This window comes from Sciurus vulgaris, assembly GCF_902686455.1.
Source record: "Sciurus vulgaris genome assembly, chromosome: 11".
In the NCBI taxonomy this organism is placed as follows: Eukaryota; Metazoa; Chordata; class Mammalia; order Rodentia; family Sciuridae; genus Sciurus; species Sciurus vulgaris.
Window position 1 is genome coordinate 89,130,221 of NC_136472.1, and position 24,388 is coordinate 89,154,608.

The 24,388-nt window shown below is 38.0% G+C and overlaps 1 protein-coding gene across 7 annotated transcripts in view; it reads left to right on the forward strand.

The window, feature by feature from the left end:
- Positions 1 to 24,388, forward strand: part of FAT3 (FAT atypical cadherin 3) — a 621,727-nt gene that overhangs the window by 123,724 nt on the left and 473,615 nt on the right. For all 7 annotated transcript variants that reach the window (XM_079105519.1, XM_079105517.1, XM_079105518.1 and 4 more), the window contains one exon: positions 12,206 to 15,514. In XM_079105519.1, the coding sequence (XP_078961645.1) occupies positions 12,223 to 15,514 (3,292 nt within the window). In that variant the 5' untranslated portion in view covers positions 12,206 to 12,222. The remainder of the gene's footprint in view (positions 1 to 12,205; positions 15,515 to 24,388) is intronic.

Here is a 24,388-nt window from a genome sequence, read left to right on the forward strand (position 1 = left end):
ACATGGCCCTGTGTTGACCTGGAAAGATCAATCTTCCAGGGTCTTGATTTTGTTGGTAGAATAATGCTTCTGTAAAGAGTGAGATTCAAGTCAGGTTGGTCGAAGACTGGAGAACATTAGTCCTTGGGAGCAAAAGGGATTCTAACTGTCAGGGTGACTGATGGCCTTGCCACATGTGAATGCCTCCTGGAGAAATCAGGCCAAATTGTTCTACCACTAAGATGAGTGGGTCCCTTCATTCTCTCTTCTGTCCAGAGAACTTAGAACCCTGCCAGGATCCTACTGTGCGGATGGAAAGTCATCTAGCTTTGCAGATGGATGCCTAAATCTTCCCACCAGATTCCCAGAGATAACCTCACCATTTTAATAAAATGTGCTAGGATTGTAATTAAGTATTGAAAAGGAAATGTACTGTGTGCTCTGATGACACAGCTAGTCTTAAGCATCCAAGAAATCTGTCCTGCTTGTGTTTTTGTGATGGGGAGCTGGAGAAAGAGAAAAGAGTTGAACTCAGGGAAACACGTGCAAAGCACCTGAGGTAGGAGGTGCTCTGCCAGGAACAGAAAGAAGGTTCATGCATCTAGAGTGCAGAGAGTAGTTTCATATGATGCAAAAACCAAATAAATAAATAAACAAATAAATAAATAAACAGACAAAAATTAGGGCCAAATTTGACAGAATTTTCTCAGCCTTGGCCTTGACTGTCCTGAAAGTCTGGGAAAGGCATTGAAGTGTTTCAGCAGGGTTGGGATATGCTGAGGTTTTAACTATGGCTGATTGGCTGTAGCAGGAATGCTGTGGAGCAGGTGAGGGGTTCTGTTCTTCCCTGCACAGAGCACCTGTACCTGGGTCTGTACTGGTACCCTCCATCTCCTAGGCCATGGGGTCTGATCCGCTCCATCTCCATGGCCCTAGATTGGAACTTGCTGAATTGTACATTATTTTCTTTTAGAAACTGCTACATTTGGTTGCTTTTTAAAATTATGGCTTTCATTTTCAAAAGTAATATCAAGGTCACAAGGAGGAGGGGTTTGGGAAAACAAGTCGATTTTCCTTGGTCATGGAACTTTATTTGAAGGATACAACATATCCCAGGAAGTCCCTTCATGGTCCACATCCCTCATGGGACCTAATTTGCCCAAAATTAGTATGTACAGCAGCATTAACAGAGATCCAGAAAAGTAGTTCTTTGTATCTTTTAGGGAGTTCAGTTAGCCTGCCTAGTCCTTGTTCTCTTCATTATTCTTCCAGGAGAGAATCTGCCCTTGGCTTTGTACTCTGTGGCAGAGCTTCTGTGGGCAGCCCTCTGTTCAGGCCAGTTCTGAAGCTCTGAGTGTTCTTATACCTAGTTTATTTATGGCTGCTTTAGGATAGAATGATAAAATTGTATGTGCTGAAAACAAGTAACTGGACATTCTTGAATGACTCTTTAGACCTGTATCTACCAAAAATGCCTACAAATATCCTACCCCTCTAAGGAAATATGCTTCTTTTCTTAAGAGAACATATAATAAGATCCCACAGACTCATGATTCTGCAGCCTTGGGCTTTTTAGTTGAGATGGAAAGTAATTGAGAGTTGTCCATGTTGACCTGATCTTGGGAATATTGTGGGTAGTTGTCATCTGGGAGTTGAACCAGTGACCCTAGTCTCATTAGCAGTGAGTACTAATCTAGGCATAGTCAGCATAACTGTATCAGTCAATAATAAATAATCTTAATGGGGAGTATGGGAAAGCTGGAAGCAACCAAATTTGCATTTTGCCTTATTTGCTAAGACACTTGTCAGTGATGGCAATGTGAAGAGACAAGACTGACAAGATTTCTGGATTGTCAGCAAACTTCTAGATGGCATTTCTTGACCCATATGCAAGCCGTTTTAAATCCTGGAACATTTATTGCTGCCTATTTCCAAATAATCTTCTTTTCTTCCTCTTGTGTTAAAATTTCTTTCTCTACATGCTGTTTATCTTCATGTTATTTTGTTTTATTGCTTCCTCTTCTTAAGTTCATGAATACTGCTGCCTGAGTTAGCTTCAGTGATTTTCTGAAATTATTTCTTAATTTCTTATATAATTATTCTCACCCCCATCTGCCCATTTTCTTGACCTTCATGAGGCTACATGTAATATGATGGTGTCCCATTATAGACAGTTGAGTATCTCTTGTCTCCTTAGGTTTATTTAGCAATTATAGGTTGATTATCTACCGTATGAAAACTCAGTGTCGCTGCCTTATATTCTGGGGTTATGTTTCACCAAATAGGCACTTTCAAAAAAGCCCATCTGAGCTTGTGGTTTGCTTTGTTCGAGGTAAAATCTGGTTCTATGTGCAATCATAAGAAGATTCAAAATTGAATTTTTTTCTCAAATTGTCAGCCAAAGCTTGAGGATGTTTTGTCATTTATATCATGTTCCTGTGAAGTTTCAGTTTCTGTCAGAAACAGGCATGTAATGACCCTTTACCTGACTTATGTCATAGCTCTGTGCATGCCCCAGCTCTGCCAACACACACTGGCTTTCACTGGCCCTGCAAGGCCTCCATTCCTCAGCGGGAAAGGAGTATGGTGCATAGAACTCCTCCATATTTTGCTTCCATGATTCTCGATTTAAAACTTGGATATAATACTCTTTTTCTTGAAGTAGACTCAGTTTTAAATGGTGGTGGCAATTGGGATGACTATAGAGATACTAACTTTTAGAAATAGGCAGATGACATGGTCTTGACAGAGAAAGAAGTATCTGTCAAGTCAAAATATAGAAAGCAAAATGCTCTGAGCACCTTTCCCCTCAACTACCTTATGGTTAGTTACTAGTGGAATTAATGCTATATAAAGACATTTGTTGCATTAGAAATGATTTGGACTCTTCCTTTTTTTTGGCACTTATTCCAGTTTAAATACTGTGACTGCAAAAGGATGTGTTTTTGTTTTTGCTTGAGCATAAGAGAATACTAATGTACCTACCCTTTGGTTTGTGCAGGAAGGCCCACCAGAGAAAATTTGAAATCATGCATTTTTTTCTGGAACATTTTTTCAGACAGCCAAGCATAGAGGCAAATTATATCCTCTCCATACATTTTTTTTTTCTCTTACACCATGATGAATTTCTTTCTCCAGAGGGAGAAGTGATTTTTAAAAGGCTTGAACAACATGCTAATCTTTCCTTCTGATAGCCCCTGGTTGAATTACCCCTGAATTTGAAGCATTTACTGATGAAATGATACTTGACATTAACCAGTGTTGTATGGAAATATTTCCAGCACCTGGGGAGAAAATAAAGGAGGGTATTCATAACACTGCCGCTGTGTGGCTGAATCTTCCATTTTTCTCAGAATCAATTTGAATTATGCTTGCTTCATGCTGACTGACTTTTCTCCTGAGAGACCACTTTTGGACAACAGAAAGATTTGCACCACTGGAAAAAGTTAGAATTTACAGTATTATGATAATATAAAGGTTGGGTTTGGGTAATGGTCTGCTTGACTGGTTGGCAGAATCAACTGGGGACTTGGCTTGGGAATTTTTTTTTTTTTCATTGTGCAGAATGACAGAAGGTGATATACCCCTGTAAAGCAAATACTCAGCTTGCTTGTAAAGCTCTGCTTAGATATGGAGTTCAGGGTAGACAGGCAGCATTTTCCAGAGAGGAATAGAAATATGAAAATTGGCTTTTGATTTTTTATCTCAGGGTGGTTTTGATTTGGCAAAGTGCTTTTGGCCTTTGACAAAGTAAAAATAGATGATAAATTATTTTGAATATATATGGATTATTCAACAATAATATTCCCCGGATGTCATTCTTTGTAGTTCACAGAAGTGCCAATTTTCTATTTGCTGCTTTTTTTAATGGAAAAGAAAATAGCATAACAAGGGATGGAGCGGTTCTCTCACTCCAGTTGAAATGCGGACATGCGTGCTCATCTGACATGGGTTGGAACGGCTTCCTCAGGAGTAACTCTGAGCTCAGTTTAAATGAGGGTTCATACACTATGGTGTGACGTAGAAAGAAGAGTGATGAACTAGACTCAAGAATCCTGGGGTTTCCACCCTGCCTCCAAAGCTTTCCCTGGCAGCTGTTTGGAAAACAGGAGCTAAAAAGTTCCTGTTACCCAGGGACATTGTAACCTCATAGAGCTGTAGCATATGTTGGAATGTGTTACTCCCGTTCGTGGTGACACTGGTGTAAACAAACCTCCTGTGCTGCCATGGGACGAGTAGAGCACACAGTTACGTACAGTATGTCATACTTGGTAATGATAGTGAATGACAATGTGACCACTGCTATGCTTCTAGTGTTTATTTTAGAGTGTACTTCTTCTACTTGAAAATGAAGTTTCCTGTAAAACTGGGTGCCCTGTTACACAGGAAGCAACCTCATACATCTCCTGCTCCCCATCTCATGATTGCATTTCTCAGAATGTACCCCCATCTTTCAGCAATATGTACCTGTATTTACTGAATCCTGATTATAGTCCATGGAACCTAATTTTCTAATAGTGAAAATAGATGATAAACAATATATGTACACTGTGGTTTCATATGCAGATAACAATGTAGGGCAAATTATTAGAAGTGACTAAAGATAGGAAATGAGGAAGGTTTATTTTGGAGCATATTAAAAGCTCTAGGAAGCCCTAAGTTAAGAAAAGTTAAGAAATCGCTTTACCTTTGTCCAACCAGTGTTTTCCAAAGATTTTTGCTGTTGTTGTTGTTTGTTTGTTTGTTTTGTTGCTCAACTATTCACATCTTATACAATTAGTGTCATGGAACACAGTTTGGGAGAGGATGGATTACTTATTTCCCCAAGATCTCCATGTTTTATGATTATGTTCTTAATTTTTTGGAACCTCATTTTTGTCTTCTCTGCAGAACATGCTGTAGATTTTGGTGTATGCTGTCAAGCCCAATTTCACAAATTGGATTTTGCCATTTTAGATACTATAAAAGAAGGAGGAATAAGTTCTAGAACTTTCCTTCAGGAACCTAGCAGTCTAATATGTGACTTAAGAGCACCCTTAGCGGCCTAAATATAAGGAAGGAAGTGCCAGTTAGAGTCTTTGACAGAGGTACGATACAATGTGTGGAGCAGAGTTCTCAAAATGCAGTCCCAGGATCAGCGTCTCCTAGGAACTTGTTAGATTTGTACATTCTCAGACTCTACACTAGACCAACAGCCTCAGAAACTCTGAGGTGGCCCAGTAATCTGAGTTTCACCTGCCCCCAGATATTTGTGAGGCCCTGTGCAGTTTGAGTCACAGCTAGAGAAGTGGAGCTCACTTTTAGCTGGGGAATCTTTGAGATTGCTTTATAGAGTAAAGTTTACAAGATGACTAAAACTTGTAGAAGTGGATATGTACAGGCCTGGATTCTTAAAGGAGAGAATAATAATAAGAAGAAGATTCACAATGAATATCTGAGGTTCGGTTTTCAACTGTTCCACTGGCAAATTGTGTGACCTTGTTGGTATCACTTAACTCTCTCAAACTGTTTCCTCAGTGGTAAAACTAAGGTGTCAGGACTGGATAATTTTATGACCCTGCTTAGCTATAAAACTCAGTAACTTTACATGGCTTAGCTAAATATTTCATTATATAATATGAGTAATGGCATGATATGAATTATTTGTGATCTGAATACCTAGCATACTATCCTGTGGGCTGTCCAACTACAATGGTTTTGTTAAAACATTCACAAACAGACACACAAACACACAAAACATTTTTCTTCTTTTCAGGCAACCATTTGCATGAGCCAGAGAGTGCAACTTTATTCCCAAGTGTGTCATACAGACAGTCTATAACTGATTTCAGGAGCAAGGACCCAGAACATAAAGTAGTGCCATGAGGATGGTAATTTCAGCAGTATCTGAATGGGTTGCTCTGGAAGACAAGGCTTAGCAGCATCTGGCTGTTCTGGAACTCATCACAAGTAGAAATCTTGCTCAAACTCCCCAGGAATTAAATATCAGGTCTGAAGAGTAGGTCTCTAAGGCTGCTGCAGTTTTCTAAGTTTAAAACTGTTCAAGCAGGAGTGGGAACAAATTACAGAGTTGTGGCAATAACCTGTCATCCATGTCACCCATGCACAGGACTCCTCTGTGATACTGACCCCAAACCTGGCATGAGCCTGGCATCTGTGGAAGGGATGCTTTTGTATTAGAGACAGGGTCCCCAGACCCTTTATCCTTAACCTGGGTGTTACTAGTTCTCTGTTAAGTGTCTTTGCTTCTGAACACTCAAGTAATGATAACGTCAGTTCATATTTATGGAACACTTACTATGTGCTAGACACTACGCAAAGTCTTTGATATGACAGTGTAAATTTTACAGATAGGAGAACTGAGACTCAACACACTTTACGTATTTGTCCTGAGTCACTCAGTCAACAAGTGGCAAAGCTGTGGTTCAACTCAGGTTTGTCTGACCTTTGGGACAAATACAGTAGTAAGCCTTTGTTTTTAGCAAAGAAAGGACATCTGTTATTTAATCTTTGATGTGATTTTTCCTATAGGGAAAGAAAATGTGAAGTAGGTTGTGAATTTCCTTTCCTATACATCTTCCTTATTGACAATATCTGCTAATAATTACGTACCTACTATGTGCCAGAATGTGTTTTAAGTGCTTCATGTTAACTCCACTCTCATTTGGTAGGCACCATTGTTTTCATTTTGTTGAAAAAATCAAGACCCAGGGAGGTTAAGTAAAGTGTCCAAGCTGAACAGCTAGTAAACGGCAGAACTGGGGCTTACACCCAGGCAATCCGGTACACAAGTGTGTGTTCTAGAACAATGCACTGCTTTTGTCTTTCACAGGGCCCCACAGCACACACCTGAGCAGACACTGCATTCCATTTGCCAAATGAACACAAGTTGTTTTCATCAGGGATGCCTGGAAGGGGAGATTCCATATGTTGACTTTGTTCTTTGCTTCGTGACTTGTCATAACCAACTTCCTCAGTAACCTCTTTCTCTGGATAGAAAACCCTTTGATAATATATAAGAAAGGAAAAGATAGAGTGAAAATGGAATTTTTTTCCAGATGTTTTACTCTTCAGAAGTCTCAGTTATTTAAGGAGGCCAGTTTAATGGTGTCAGAAAACAGCTTCCTCAGGTTACCAACGCAAGCACAGGCATCTGCAGCATCAAGGCTGTCCCAGATACTTGGCTTCAGTGACTGCTTGTTTTAGTCAGCCTTTTTCCCTCTGTGACAAAACACCTGACAAGAACACGGGGATCATGGTTGTAAAGGTCTGATTCCACAGACAATCAACTCCATTGCTGTGGAACCAAGGTGAGACAGAACACCATGGTGGAAGGGCGTGGGAGAGGAAGGCAGCTCAGGACATGGCAATCAAGAAGCAGAAGAGTTCCACTCACCAGGGACAAAATATGAACCCCAAAAGCAGGCCCCCAGTGACCCACCTCCTCCAGCCCCATACAACCTGCCTATTGCTACCCCTCAGTTAATCCACATTAGTGAATTAATTTGTTGATTTGATTAAGGCTCTCATATCCTAATCATTTCACCTTTGAAAATGGTTTCATTGTCTAACATGTGAGCTGTAGGGGCCCACTTCATGTCTAAATCATAACACTGCTGTTCCCTGCTCCTGAGGTCTTTGATATTTACTTATGCTCTGGAAAGAAAAATCTGCGTGCCCTTCTGAGTCCCTCACCAAGATCCATCCTAACAGAGCAAGAAGGGCAGAATGGGGAAGCACATGAGGGCTGCCTCTGAAAAATAAATGACTCAAAGATTAATGACTCAATGATCTCTTTGAAGATTGTGTAAAAATTATTGATTATGTTACTAAGTCATAGAAAATAGATTCTGAGAACTAAGTCTTCTCTTTAAAATAATCTAGAAGCAGCAGCATAAATCAGTGTTCAGGGCATCTCAAACACCGTATCACATCGGCTTCACAAGCAGCTTGGCTTCAATGTGGGAAAAAAAAATCTAAACAGTTATCCTGGCAAGCTAAAAGACACACCAGCTGGGTATTGTGGTACACACTTATAATCTCAGCATCTCCAGAGGTTGAGGTAGGAGGACTGCAAGTTCAAAGCCAGCCTCACAAACTTCTTTGCAAGGCTCTAAGCAATTTAGAGAAACCCTGCCTGAAAATAAAAAGGACTGGGATGTGGAATGTGTTGTAGTGGTAAAGAGTCCCTGGGTTCAATCACTGGTACAAAAAAAAAAAAAAAGATCAAAATTTTATTCTAGTGTTTTCTTTGTAAAAGTATAATGAAGTCCTATCTACTAGCACTCGTGTATTTCCCAAATCAATGGAAAAGCTACAAGGCATAATTTGTGCCAGATAGGCCTTTTGTTTTTCTTATGCAAAAATAAAGATACAAATACCATATGAAATTGTTTTGTTTGTTTTAACAACTGAATCTGATGAGCTTAGTCTTGCTCAGTTGTTTTCAAGTTAAACTAAATATTGTAGTGCATCATTCTATTCATGTATTTAGTCGTGTTTTGAAGTATTTTCAATTTGCATGTATGACCAGTCATTATGGATGATAAGGAAAAATGTCAACTGTGTATCTTGTTGAAAGACACACTCAGTAGGCGGAAGTATCAATTTTTGAATAGTAAAATCAAATGAGTTTTTTTTTTTTTTTTTTTCATATTATAACAGCATTCTTTGCTCGGAAAGATTCACAAAAAGGTCTGGATAGGTAACTACACCTGTAGGGCCTTTAAATGAGTATTCATAAACAGTTAAATACTTAGAGGAGCAAGAAGCACCAGGGGGAGTTCAAAGGTGTCAGAACACAAAAATCACCCCATACTCACAGTAAACCAGGGCTCTGAAGTTGTCGCGTGGCTCTGTGGACACCAATACAATCGATACATGTTACAGCTTGATATTAGCTCTGCACCTTGGGAGAACTGAGACCTGGTAGTGAGGAAATTCCTTCATACTTATGGGCCTCTATTTCCTCGTCTGCAAATGCGGGAGATTAGACAAGATGATTTTAAGGCTCCTTTTAACCTGTATAATTTCCATATTCTCTTTCCTGAAGTAAGATGTGCTTATCTGGGGGGATTTGGGAACTGAGTATATTAAAGGCTTCTGATCTCTGGTTCATCTAAGCTGCAGGGTTCCATTCAGCAAACTCGTATTGTTTGCCACCCATGTGGCAGGTGCTGTACTGGATGTCAGGAATGGAATGATGCTCAAATGCTGATCTTCTCTTCAGGTTTCCTTCAGCATGGGGTTCAGGATGGCATGGTGGGAAAAGTCAGAAAAGTTCAACTGAACAGAATTTACAGTTGGGGAGGTTTTCCTCTCCAATCCCTATGGAGTCTGGACTCCAGGGGCAAAATATCAGCAAAACTGCTCTCGCCAGTAGTCACCACAACTTAAAATGATGAGTGGTAAATGAGGCAGAAACTGAATTTGTTATTTCCCTGGAGCACTGGGGGTACTGCCAGTGTTTTACTTGGAGAGAGTGAAACCTGGTCTTTGTATCTCCTATCAAGAGCCTGTTTCACTTCACTGTGGTCACAGTGAACCTAAAAAATGCCTCCACAGCTTTGGAACATTTTCAGATGATTGAACAAAAGGCATATGGAGGCGCTAGGTTTGTAACTCAGTGGTAGAGTACTTGCCTGGCACGTGTGAGGCACTGGGTTCGATCCATAACACCACATATAAATAAATAAATACATAAATAAATAAAGTTCGCCAACAACTAAAAAACATTTTTTAAAAAAGTCATATGGAGTATCATTAAACCTTCTGCTAGTTATATCTATGATGGGTAAAGAGGAGTCCGTTACTCTCATATTTCAGTGGAACCTGTTGCATAGAATATGCACTTCCATTGGCAATGGTCCTGTGGGGTGCTGTATTCTCTCAGGTGGGGCATTCCAACTTACCACATCCAAAACACCCCAAAGTATCCTTTGCTAGCAATGTTTCCTCCGAAATGACCTGCAGTCCAGTGATGTCACTCTAGGAACCTACTGGGCAGCGTTTCTAGCCATCTGCCTTGGTCTTTGCCCTGGTTCCTTGAGCTGGTACTAAGGCTTCTCTATTTCACATAATTGGCATATGAGACATTTCCTGAGGACACTGAGAGAAGTTCCACAAGAAACTGACTTCTTTTATAGAAAGTTATGTCCTTTCTTTCATTTTTATTTTCTTTCATTTTTGCAGTTCCTTCTTCCTCCAAAAATGCTTATGTTTAGTTTCACTTTTTCTATTATTTAGTGTTTTCTAGATGTTTCAGCAGAACAGCAACAAAACATATTTCATCCCCAGGTAGAATCCAGCATATGCCCAGGGATTTTCTTTATGAGAATATCTTGTAAAGTGGAGCTAGAAAGGAACAGGAAAACATTAGTATGGGGGTGAGGAGATAGCCTGAGCTCTGATCTAGACTGCTACTAGAAAAAGAAGATTTGACATTTTCATTCACAACAAGGCTACAATATTTTTTGCCTTGCCAATCTTAAAGTATTTTAAAAACTACAAAAATAATTTGTGATATTTCCTATGTTAAACTTTTTGAGGAGATATTTTGAGCTTGCAATCAATAATTGGAACTAATTTAAAATCAGAAAGTATATAACTAAATAGAGATAATAGATGAGTTTTATGTTTTGCCATCAATGATATTTGTTGTCTGGTTCGATAGAATTAATTGTACCATCTGTACATCCAGGAGTCTTAATTTTAATTCTCACATATAAATAATTTAGAGAAAAAGGTGGCGTGGTGGGGAAAAGCATCGATTTTAGAATGAATAGATCCAGGGTCTGAGATCCTGCTTTGCTACTTAAGCACCATGGGGCATTGCATGGGCCAGTGTCCCAATCAAATAGGGCAACTTCTCTGATCTTCAGTTTTCTTGTATATGGTTGAGTTAAATAGTACCTATTGCTCAGGATTCTTGTGAAGATCAAATATAACCAAGTGGAAAAATGGCATGGTGCTTACATCATTATGCTGCAGAAGGATTCACTTCTCATCTGTTCCATCTCTAGTCCCTGTAGAAGAGGATGAGAAGGAAACTGTCAGGGGTGTGACTGAAGTGTATGACTTGGTGTAAGAAATCGTATTTGGAAACTCCAAAAATATAAGCCATCATACTCATAAACGCAAGTGTTCTTCCTCCTCCCATCCAACCCCCATTTGAGAGATTTGATAGATTTTACTGGTTAGAATAGAAAATTGTTTTTATCTTTGAATCTAATTGGTCATAGAACTAATTGGACTATCAAAATTTAGTAGTCACTGATGAAAATAATTGAACATAGCTCTTGTAACTCATTAAATTTTCCTTGCAAGAAATTGTTCTGAGCAGTGAATCTACCGTGAATCCACTGTGGGATATTGCTTAGGTTATGCAGTTCCTTGGGATCATCCTCTCTTCTTTATTACATGGTGCCTTGTCTCTTCTTGTGGTGTTGGAACATATATAAACCTTGATCAGCTTAGTAGTAATTTAAAGTGTTTCTTTAAAACATTATAATTATATATAAGTAATTATATAACCACTGATAAGCAATATTCATTGAAAAAATTAGAAAATGAAAATATGCCTCTAAATACTACAACAGTTAACCCTTTCAAAATATAAAGACGCAATTGAATATATACATGTTTAAAAATAATAGACGTACCACACATACTGTGTGATGTCCCTTTCTTCACTTAGCATTACTTTTTACTGCACCTGAAAATACACATCTTTGTAATACTTTTAATTACTAGGTAGTATTCTGCTTTATGAAATTACCATGAATTATTTGACTGTCGATAGTTCTTTAGTATCTTTTTAGTTATTTTAATCTGTGATATAATGAGTATATGTATAAATATTTTCATAGGATAGTTATGTAGATGGTGAGTCTCTGTCAAAGATAAATGTACTTAAGGCCTCTAATACAAATTTCAAATTGACCTTCAGAATATAAGAAATCTTGTACCAACGAACTATCCCCTCAGCAATCTCAAAGTGTCTCATTAAAAATATTCAACAAGATATGGTTAAATCCTAGTGGCTTTGAACTTGTATTATCTAGTAGTGGTAAGGTTTCTCTATTTCTTATATGGATATTTTAATAAAAAGATTTTATAATAAATTTTTTAAAAACACTGTTTAATAACAGTTATTTCCTCTTCCTTCTCCCACTCTCTTCCAGGTTAATTTATCTTTTTTTTCTCTTTCTGCTTTTCCCCCCTCCAGGATGGAAGTATGATGTGATGGATATAATTATGGGACTCTGTGTGGGGACGCGACCTCCTCCTTCTTGCCTCGTCCTCCTGCTTCTCAAGCTTTTGGTCACTGTATCCCAGGGGCTGCCGGGGACTGGGCCCCTGGGCTTCCACTTCACTCATTCCATTTATAATGCCACAGTGTACGAGAACTCTGCCGCTAGGACCTACGTCAGCAGCCAGAGTAGAATGGGCATCACCTTAATAGATCTGTCCTGGGATATCAAATACAGAATAGTGTCCGGAGATGAGGAAGGCTTTTTCAAAGCAGAGGAAGTCATCATTGCAGATTTCTGTTTCCTCAGGATAAGAACTAAAGGTGGCAATTCTGCCATACTGAATAGGGAAATTCAGGACAATTATTTATTAATTGTAAAAGGTTCTGTCAGAGGAGAGGATTTGGAAGCATGGACCAAAGTAAATATCCAGGTTTTAGATATGAATGATCTGAGGCCCCTGTTTTCACCCACAACCTACTCTGTTACAATAGCAGAAAGCACACCTCTGAGGACTAGTGTCGCCCAAGTGACGGCAACAGATGCAGATATTGGTTCCAATGGAGAATTCTACTACTACTTCAAAAACAAAGTTGATCTCTTTTCAGTTCACCCCACCAGTGGTGTTATCTCTTTAAGTGGACGGCTAAACTATGATGAAAAGAATAGGTACGATCTGGAGATTTTGGCTGTGGACCGGGGAATGAAACTCTATGGTAACAATGGAGTGAGCAGTACTGCCAAGCTTTATGTTCACATTGAACGTATAAATGAACATGCCCCAACCATCCAAGTTGTCACTCATGTTCCCTATTCATTAGACAAAGAGCCAACCTATGCAGTGGTGACAGTTGATGACCAAGATGAGGGGGCCAACGGAGAGATTGAATCTGTTTCCATTGTGGCTGGAGATCCTTTAGATCAGTTCTTCCTGGCTAGAGAAGGAAAGTGGATGAATGAGTACAAGATCCAGGAGAGGAAGCAAGTTGACTGGGAAAGCTTTGCCTATGGCTACAATCTCACCCTTCAAGCAAAAGACAAAGGGTCACCTCAAAAATTTTCAGCCCTAAAGATAGTTCACATTACCAACCCCAGAAGAGACACTGTCCCCGTTAGATTTGAAAAAGAGTTGTATGACGTGAGCATAAGCGAGTTTTCTCCTCCTGGTGTTGTGGTCGCTATTGTAAAATTAAATCCTGAACCTATAGATGTGGAATATAAGTTATCTCCAAGTGAGGATGCAGAGTACTTCAAAATTAATCCTCGGTCAGGTCTGATTGTCACAGCACAGCCATTGAATACCATTAAGAAGGAGATTTACAAACTGGAAGTGACAAACAAGGAAGGAGATTTAAAAGCACAAGTTACCATCAGCATAGAAGATGCAAATGACCACACCCCAGAATTTCAGCAGCCACTGTATGATACTTTTGTGAATGAAAGTGTTCCTGTGGGAACAAGCATTCTTACTGTTTCAGCTTCTGATAAGGATAAAGGAGAAAATGGGTACATCACCTACAGCATTGCCAGCCTGAATATGTTACCATTTGCCATTAACCAGTTTACAGGTGTTATTAGCACAACTGAAGAATTGGATTTTGAATCCTCTCCAGAAACTTACCGGTTCATTGTTAGGGCCTCTGACTGGGGTTCACCATACCGCCATGAAAGTGAGGTAAATGTGACCATTAGAATAGGGAACGTCAATGACAACAGTCCTCTCTTTGAAAAAGTGGCTTGCCAGGGAGTTATTTCATATGACTTTCCAGTTGGTGGTCACATCACCGCTGTCTCAGCCATTGATATTGATGAACTTGAACTTGTAAAGTACAAAATCATTTCTGGAAATGATCTTGGTTTCTTTTATTTAAACCCAGACTCTGGTGTTTTACAGCTTAAAAAGTCACTGATGAATTCTGGCATTAAAAATGGTAATTTTGCCCTCAGAATTACAGCAACTGATGGAGAGAATTTTGCAGACCCCATGGCTATTAACATTTCAGTTCTCCATGGGAAAGTGTCTTCAAAGAGCTTCAGTTGCAGAGAAACTCGTGTGGCTCAGAAACTGGCAGAAAAACTACTCATTAAAGCAAAAGCAAATGGGAGATTGAATCTGGAAGATGGATTTCTTGACTTTTATTCAATTAATAGACAAGGACCACATTTTGACAAGTCTTTTCCTTCTGATGTGGCTGTGAAGGAGGATCTTCCTGTTGGTGCTAACATCCTGAAGATTAAAGCCTATGATGCTGACTCTGGCTTCAATGGAAAGGTGCTATTTACAATATCTGATGGAAATACAGATAGCTGTTTTAATATTGACATGGAGACTGGGCAACTTAAAGTGCTTATGCCTATGGATCGAGAGCACACTGACCTCTATCTCCTTAATATCACTATCTATGACTTAGGAAATCCACAGAAATCATCATGGAGGTTGCTGACCATCAATGTAGAGGATGCTAATGACAACAGCCCAATTTTTCTTCAAGACAGTTACTCAGTTAACATTCTTGAAAGTTCAAGTATTGGTACTGAGATTATTCAAGTGGAAGCCAGAGACAAAGACTTGGGTTCTAATGGTGAAGTGACATACTCAGTCTTGACAGATACACATCAGTTTGCCATCAATAGCTCAACTGGAATCATTTATGTAGCTGATCAATTGGACCGGGAATCCAAAGCAAACTATTCTTTGAAAATTGAAGCCAGAGACAAGGCAGAAAGTGGTCAGCAGCTGTTTTCAGTAGTCACTCTGAAGGTTTTTTTGGATGACGTCAATGACTGCTCCCCATCTTTCATTCCTAGTAGCTATAGTGTGAAGGTTCTTGAAGATCTCCCTGTTGGCACTGTCATAGCTTGGCTGGAGACCCATGATCCAGACCTTGGATTGGGGGGTCAAGTACGTTACTCTTTGGTCAATGACTATAATGGGAGATTTGAAATAGATAAAGCAAGTGGCGCCATTCGCTTGAGCAAAGAGCTTGACTATGAAAAGCAGCAGTTCTATAACCTCACTGTTCGAGCCAAAGACAAAGGGCGTCCTGTTTCTCTGTCATCTGTTTCCTTTGTTGAAGTGGAAGTGGTGGATGTCAACGAAAACCTCCACACCCCCTATTTCCCAGACTTTGCTGTTGTTGGATCTGTAAAAGAAAACTCACGCATTGGAACAAGTGTGCTTCAGGTAACTGCCCGGGATGAAGACTCTGGAAGGGATGGAGAGATCCAGTACTCTATCAGGGATGGCAGTGGTCTTGGAAGGTTCAATATAGATGACGAAAGTGGTAAGTTTAATATTTTGTGCCAGAAGTGATTTTTTTTACCTCTTTAAAATCCTCAGTATTGGAAGAGGCATATTAAGACACTCCAACATAATGACAAATGAGTTTGCATTTGGTACAAGATGATGCAAAGTAAATTGTTTTCTTAGAATTTATTAGTTTGTAAGATCTGTTTATATTATAATAGCCATGATTCCCAATAGGAGTCATGGTTCTGTTTTATTTTCTCCTGCTTGGCACTACTGCTACCAGGTTATCTTTTGATAAGCATAAATAATTGTCACCTCTGTTGATTATACTCCTGACCCTCATGAAATGAATAACTCTGATTTGAATTACATTTAAATTGGATTTAAATTAGAAGTGTGAAATGGATTTTCAAATGGATCATATATAGGAATCTTTCTCTTTACAGTAAGGTTTTGTTGAAGTTGTATTGCATTAGTTCCTTGGTCTTTCATGTTTGAGTGATGGGGATTTATACTCTATGTTCCACTAATACACGAACCTGTGCTTCTGCAGACATTTCATAACACAACTTCTGTTGTGAATTTTATTTATAAACACTTTAAAATTTTATTTGTAGAAATTTATTTTTATAAAGCTTTAAAGACACAGGACAAAATTGTTCCAATATTTTCATTGACCCCTACCTGCTTATTTTTTCTCAATCATAGACACAGCATATTTTTTCAAATACCTGGTATTGTTACTATTTGTCTTAAATGTACATGTCCCTGGACACATGCATGTGTCTACATTCCATTATTGGTGCTGTGCATTTTTCTACTCTGAATAGATTATAGACATCTCAAGGGAGGAGCTGTGTCTTCTCTTTTCTTGTGTAAATGGCAATATTAGCTCTTTACAGTTTTCAGGGGAAATTTATATTTATTAACCAATTTTCTACAATATTGAAAGAGTGATTTGCTCCCTGACTTAGTTCAGAGTTCCATAATGAAATATCATGGTCTTCTTAAATCTTACATATCTTAAACAACAGATATTCATTTCTCAGTTCTGGAAGCTGGAAGTCTGAGATCAGAGTGCCTTCAGGGTCAAGGTGAAAACCTTTTTGTGTGTTTGCAGACTGCCAATATATTTCTGTGTCCTTTTAAATGGTAGAGAGAGAGGATGCATTAGTCTCTTCTTATAGGGGCATTGATCCTATCATGGAAACCATGCCTTCATGACCTAATTGAAACTTGATTACTTCTCAAAGGTACCTCCTTTAAATACCATCACCTTGGGCAAGGGGCAAATGTCAACATATTACTTTTATGAGACACAAATACTCAGTCAATAATACTCGAACCCAGTGATGATGATGATGACTAGAATAATCCTTAGGAAGGTATCATTACAGAGATACTAATTGTATATTTGTAATACCAGGACAAGGATTTTAAAAACTATATTAAATATTGGACAGGAAAGCAATTTCATATACTCTTTCAAATTTAAACTGTAACTTTTGTATAGAGTCTAATAATGGCCAGTGTACATGGTCAAATTAATCTCCATATCGTAATGAAAGAAAAGCTCCATGTCAGAAAAATCCAGTCTTTATGTAAGCATTCTGTATTTGATTCTTATCTCCTATAATTTAGTTGGAACATATTTACATCTTTGAGGTACAAATGAAGAACAGAAGGGAATTAACCTTTACTGAGTGCCCACTCTATAAACTCTAATTCTAATAATGACTTCATTGACATTGTTTATACACTGTTTGTAGGGCTTTTAAGAAAATTCTTACTTCCCCCAATAGCCTCATGAGGTAGGGCTAATAATTATCAGTTCATGAATTGAGTTTCCAAGGAGATGTGGAATTTTGAGCCTAGTTTCAAACTAGTAGCTGCAGTCTACCATGGTTTTCTCCATCTAAAGTCAAGTGTGTATTTCCTTGTGTATTCCAAAGTATACTTAAATTTGGTGTTGATCTAAAATCTGTAGGGCAATTAAGTGTTAAACAGGTTTCAAAATCCTTACAACACTGACCTCATTGACTGCTGGCCCTGACTATGGATCACCCTTTGTTATGGTTTAGATGTGGTGTCCCCCACAAGCTCACATGTGAGAAAATGCAAGAAGGTTTGTAGGTGAAATGACTGGGCTATAGCATTAACCTAATCAGTGAATTAATCCCTGATGGAATTAACTGAGTGGTAACTGGAGGCAGGTTGATTGTGGCTAGAGGAAGTGGTTCACTAGGGTCATGGTTATGGGGTATATCTGCTGTCATGTGAGTTGCTTACCTTTGGCAGACTCCTCCGCCATGATTTACTACTTTACCTTGAGCCCTGAGGAATGGAGCCAGCCACTTATGAACTCAGACCTCCAAAACCGTGAGCCCCTAAATAAACCTTTCCTCTTGTACAGTTCCAGTCAGATCTTTTAGTTATAGCAGTGGAAAAGCTGACTGAAACAGCCTTCATATAGTCCTGTTGTTTATGCAGCTCTTCAGTAGCCACACTTAGCTTTGAACACAGGTAGATGAGGGTAGGTAGGTGTATAAGAAGATATCAAACTGAATCATTAACCACTGCTATCTAGAGTAATTACATTGAGTGATTTTTATTAGGAAGCTACATTATCTTGGTTTTCCTTCATGCAGTGAAGAACAGAAACAATTTTGATAAATGGCCTAGGTTTTTCCTATATATGTATCATTTGACTTTGTTTTTGTATTTGGTGATTTTTTGAAAGTGTGTGTGTAGTTTTTATCTGATGATAAATCTGCTCTTATAATTCTTGACTCCTAGAGTTTGATATTCTTTGCCTCTGTTGAAAAGATAACACAGAGCTCTTCATTTGTTCCATGTATTCTGGATTTTATAAAATAAATTTTGATATCAGTGATGATAATGTCACTTACATTTTGACATTGCTTCCTGACATAGAGAGTTATTTCCTGTTAACATTCACATTTTTGCATTCAAATGCAGCTAGGTTGGGTACACATACCCATTAGATGACATAAGCTGAATCTAGGACCTGCATCTCCTCAAGTCCTAACCAAGTGCTTTTTCCTTTGCATTCAATTATATATGTTTCTGATTTATTTTTCCAGAGACTTTTAAAAAATTTTTAAACTTTAGTAGCAATTTTCTTTTGCCTTTGTCATTTTGTGTTGTTCCCTTCTCTTAGAAAATAAAACTAGGTTTTCTCTATACTATAAGAGGAAAAAAAAAAGATTTGAATTTGTTATGATTTTTTTCTAAAGAATAGAATTTCCACATAATAATGTTTATAAACATCTTCCTTCTCTCTCACTACTTCTAGATTTGAACATCTAAGACCAAAGAAATTGATGAGAAATGATTACTTGGATTTGTGCAAGAGGAGTGAAAGAATTGAGGGAAAGTTTGGCAATTCTATGTCCAGTTTACATATTGTATGCAGCAATACAGTAAGACATCACCATAGTGCTGATAGGTGCATACTACTGTTGGATGATCTATCAGCTCTGTTCCTCCAAGTGCTAACAGTCATGGTTTGAGCAGCTGGCAGAATGAACAGCTACTTAGTCCTGAAGCTATTTCTGAGTCCAGCCTTGGACTTGACCTGTGGACATAGAATGGCCTGAATTTGTTTAGATTTTTGTCTTTTAAAACTTTCAATTCAGCTGCCCAAGGTTATATGATGGTTGCACTGGTTGCTAGTTTTCAATTTTAGAGTGCACATGAATCATCTAGGGAGTTTGTTAACAATGCATATCCGCAGGCTAAATTCTCAAAGATTCTGATTTTGTAGATTCTGGGGTGGGAGCCCAGGAACCTTTGCTTCAGCACTCCATGCATTCCTTCCACATATGATTTGGAAATACTACCCTAAATTTACTTGATCTCCTAAGAGAATAGCTCCCAGATTCTATCTTTCCTGTAAGATACAATATTTTAAAGATATAATATTTTATTTTTCCTTATTTATTTTGAAGGACAGATAATTTAGCCCAAGTCTTAGATACATTTCCTTTCTAATCAAATTTTACAATTCAAATAAATATTTTATTACTTATCAGCAGTAATCTTTTTCTGAAGACCTCTCTGATGGATCCAAAACCCATTTCTGTGCTTCAGTAATTGTGGTGCTTCTGTTTTGTGAAAATGCATATGCTGGGATTAGCTGATGCATTTAGTAGTTTTATGTTCTTGGCTTTTTGAAGCTCAGTGAACAAAACCGTATCTTTGAAATTCTTTACCATGCACTGGCATTTAATAAATGTTTAATAATGTTCGCAGTAAATGGATTAACTGGGGGCCCCCAACTATAGTGGATTTGATCACAATTTAAATCACTAGTCTGTAAGATGCAATTTAATCATTTTTTCCTTCACAAAGAATGCATTCTTATTCTTTGACTCAACAGGGATTCATATTCTTGACTACTCAGAGGTATTAGAAGTTTTTAGAAAGAGTACATTGTGTATTTTAAACTGTAGTTTTCAATTTTTTTGTTAAGGTTCAAGTTGAACAAGGATTTCACCATTCTATCTATCTGAGGCTAATTAAAGAAATGTTTAATTAAGATGACCAATTTCTAGTTTGGGATTTTAATCATGGGTAACTGAGAATATATCATGCTATCCATTGTTACTAATTGCATTATTTCTGCCATTTATCAAGGTTGTATAATGTACCACACACCGTGGTGGGTGCCTTTAAAGTACTACTTCTTATTCTCACAATAGTCCAACAAGGTGGAGTTTACTGAGACTTGCCCAATTAGGATCATGCATCTGGTAGTTTTCAGTGCTGAAATTTGAACTCCAGTTGTTTCCCACTGTCCACTCTAGAATGCTGTCACTATGTTGTTAATATGCATTTCTATTAGTCTGATTTTTCTGCATTATTGTTCTATGACATTCACAAACTTCATTGGCTTATCCAGACAAACATTAGTTTTCTTCCTCTGGAGTCTATGGGAATAGCTGAAGCAGCACTTTTGCAGGCTGTGGATTGAGTTACCATCTGGTCCACGTGTCTTCTGATTTGGGATGTGAGGTTCTCAGTGTGGAGGGTATGAGAACAAGAGGAATGGTGAAGACTTGCAGCACCTCAAAGCCTGTTCAAACTGGCTCATATTCCAATAGCCAGAGCAGGTCATGAAGCAAAGCTCAATACATCAGTGTGAGGCAGAAGAGAATACTCCTTACTTTGGTCTGAATGTTGATGTCTCCTCAGAACTCATATGTTGGAATCTGATACCCAATATGGAAGTTATTAGGAGGTGAGGCCTTTGGGAAGTGTTTAAGTCATGGGATTCATACCTCAAGTGATCTCCCTTGCCCTTCTGCCTTGTAATGACATAACTAGAAGGTACCATACATGTATAAAGAATGAGTTCATTGCAGGCACTAAATATTCTGGCATCTTGATCTTGAACTTCTCAGCTTCTAGAACTGTGAGCAATAAATTTCTGTTATTTATAAGTCACCCAGTGGAAGGTATTTTATTATAATAATCCAGTCACACTGAGACATTCTTCTAACAGAGGAAAGGAAGGAAGAGAAATGAATAATCACTAAATAATAGTATAATCTGACATAGTATATATTTGTCAGCTTTTTTGCCACTGTGACCAAAACACTTGACAAGAACGTTTATAGGAAAAGTTTATCTGGAGGTTTCATGGTTTCAGAGGTCTTAGTTCATAGATGGTGGCCTACTTCATTCCTCTGGGCCTGAGGTGAGGCAGAACATCATGGTGGAAGAGGAAATAAAAAAGCTGAGGACATGACCACCAGGAAGCAGAGCAACAACACCTTTTACCATGGGCAAAATGTATACCCCAATGGCACACCCTCAGTGACCCACCTCTTCAGTCACACCCTTCCTGCCTACAGTTACCACCCAGTTAATACCTATCATGGGATTAATGCTGATTAGGATAAGGCTTTCATAACCTAATCATTTCACTCTGATTTTTCTTGTATGGTTTCATAAGCAAACTTGGGGAACGACTCATATATAAACCGTAACAGTGCATGACAAAGCTCACCATTGTATTCATTATCTAACATTACTTGACCATTGTCTATGCTAGAGGCACTGGACCAGGTACTAAAGATGCAAAAATGTGCAGGAATAAGACATAGACTTTCCATAGTGAGAAGTTTTCCAGTCAGAATGCATCTGCACTTGATGATGTTGGTGGCAGTAGCAAAAGTGGTTAACATTTACTGAGCACTGTTTGTTTATGTGCCAAATTCTTTGCACAATGCTTTATACAGATGGTCTCATTCAGTCATCCCAGGAGGTAGGGACAGTTATTTCCTTATTTTTACACATCTGGTGTTATAAGAGGAAACTCACATTCACAATGCATATGTATTTACATTGACGCTCCTTAGTATTGTAGCAAGCATTTTTACAACTTATCTGAGCATAAAATGCTCTCTTTAGAATCAGAAGAGACTTAGGAGATCTAATGCATGCCTGAATTCAAGTAAATATCCAAAAGAGGTGTCTCAGACACATAAATTACTATAAAATAATTGCTATATTGGGGTGTAGTTTATTCCAATGATAAATAAAAATTTTCAATTTTATTCAGTGTGCTGACTCTCCCCCATTTGTCTCTTGAGATCCAGCTTTCACCCTTCTTTCTGCTCTATGTGAAAGAAGGCAGACCTCCTCAGTCTCTTACTGTTGGACACTGGTGGAAATTTAGTGAGGGAAAAGGAATGTTAGAGTATTAATGCTTTTGACTCTTTCCATGCTGTTCACTGTGAGCTGGCTGCATCCCTTAACTGCTGGGTGGTAACAGTTTCTTGTTGCTACTATATTTTTTTAAACTTTTCTTAAACTCTGACCACAGCTTTGTAAATAGTTCATTTTTTAAAGGCTCCTCCTTACTTACTCAGTTTGAGTGTGCCATCTGTTTTTTGCCAAGACCTTGATTGATAAAATATTTTTCTTGTGTAAATATTTTCATAACAGATTTTAAATTTAAGTTTAAATATATTTTGAGAACTAGTGTTTTCCAGCGATTCCTATTAATTCCAGTTTTTATAATGCTGCTCTTATATGTTCACACATTTCATTGAAGCCCTGGAGAAACAGTAGAGAGGTAATAATTACTTGATGCTTTCATTTTATAAGGTAAGAAAATGAAAGCAGAGGAGTGTATCTCTCCATCTGACTTGTATTCTCCACATCTTTTCTACCAAAAAAAGCATAGTTTTTGCTGGATAAGAGGGCACCAGGATCTTTCAAGTTTTCATTGTGATGCTCTTATTTGATCTACAGGGAGAAGTATTCATTTTAGCTGGTGTCAAGGAAAGAATAAAGACATATAATAGAGTAACTTTTAATTAGTTCAAGTAAAGAAGTGTTTACTAACTGCATACAGTAAGTGTGATATTGTTTATCTGCTGAATCTGATCATCAGGTAGTCAAGAGCAGGATCATGAAAATCAAGAAAGAAGATGTGTTGTTCAAAAAAGTGAGGACCATTTTGTTGTTAGCTGCAACCCAGATATTAATCCCCATAGTAGCATGTCTTTTACATTCTGTAATATAAGCTACTTCTTTTTTTAAAAAAATTGAGGCACCAGAAATCATATTTATCTTACAGATGGCTGTTAATCCTTCTAGATTTCTAGATTCTTTTCCTAGCTTTTTTTTTTTTTTCAAACTTGTCTGCTACTCCTCTTTGACAAGATGAAGAGTAAGACAGATGCTATTTGGCGGCTTTGGTGTAATTCATGACAAATCTGGACTAAATGGTGTTCCCTGTCCTCATTCTTTTTTGGAGATGATGTATTTCTGTAACCCACCCATCTAAATCAAAAGAGGCTCATTGAATTTTGGCCCAGGCTTGCCCTTAAAATTTCCCCTTAGGACCCAAGCAAGCAAAGGAGAGGAGTGAAGTTATGATCAAGTGACAGCAGAAACTTTTCTTGGCTCGAGACTTTATGAACATAATTATCCAAAAGAAAAAATAATGTTTCCCAGAAGAGCCCTGAGCACTCTACAAGGTTTTGATGAACTTAGGAATTGTCATGTAAGCCAGGTGGGAGAAAGGATTAGAAACTTCTGGAAAATAATGAACAGCATGCTTTTATTAGTCTTTTCAGCAGGTGCCTTCTTCTTGACCTTTTCTTAACTGTTGGTTGAAGGTAATTTAGGTTTTAATAGAGGACTGTTAGTTCAAATCTGTAATTACGTCTGCATTGTGTATCAAGCTTGAGCTGCTATTGTCCCTGTATAACCAGTAAATGATAAAAATAATGACATCCATAAAGAAGTAATCTGAATAGAGTATCAAGCCAATAGCACAGAAACTTGTGTTGTCTTTTCTTGGTAAGTGGTCTTCATTTTATATTTAATTATGGATGTTTGTAGGACTTACTGTCCCTTTAAGTCAGGGTTCTTTATTCTCAAGTGCCAAAATAATGGCATATTGTTTTTATTTATTTAGTTAACAAAGGTGTAATTTCAGAAGTATAGTAAGCAGAGGCTACTACAATAAGACCAAATGGTTGCTTCATATATTAGTTTCTCTCTAGAAGGTTGTGGGATAAATTTATTGTCCTCTGTGACTTTAGATTGCTTGCATCTCATTTCAATCTTCTAAAAATGGGGTTTCTTTGCAGGTGTTTTGTATGCAGGTTGAAGGATATTTTCATTTATCATTACAGTTGGAAGAATTAGAGCGTTTGATAAATATTTATGTGATGCCACTACATTCACAATGTTTCATTGAAAAGACAATGAAAATGAAAATAGACTGTAGTCTGTATTTTTAGCTTGCCAGTTTTTATGAAAACATGTCTTATCTACAGATGGAATCTATAGAGGATTGCATGTAGGATTCAGTTCAATTTATATTAAGTTCTGGGCACTGGTATAGGAATTATTGAACATAATG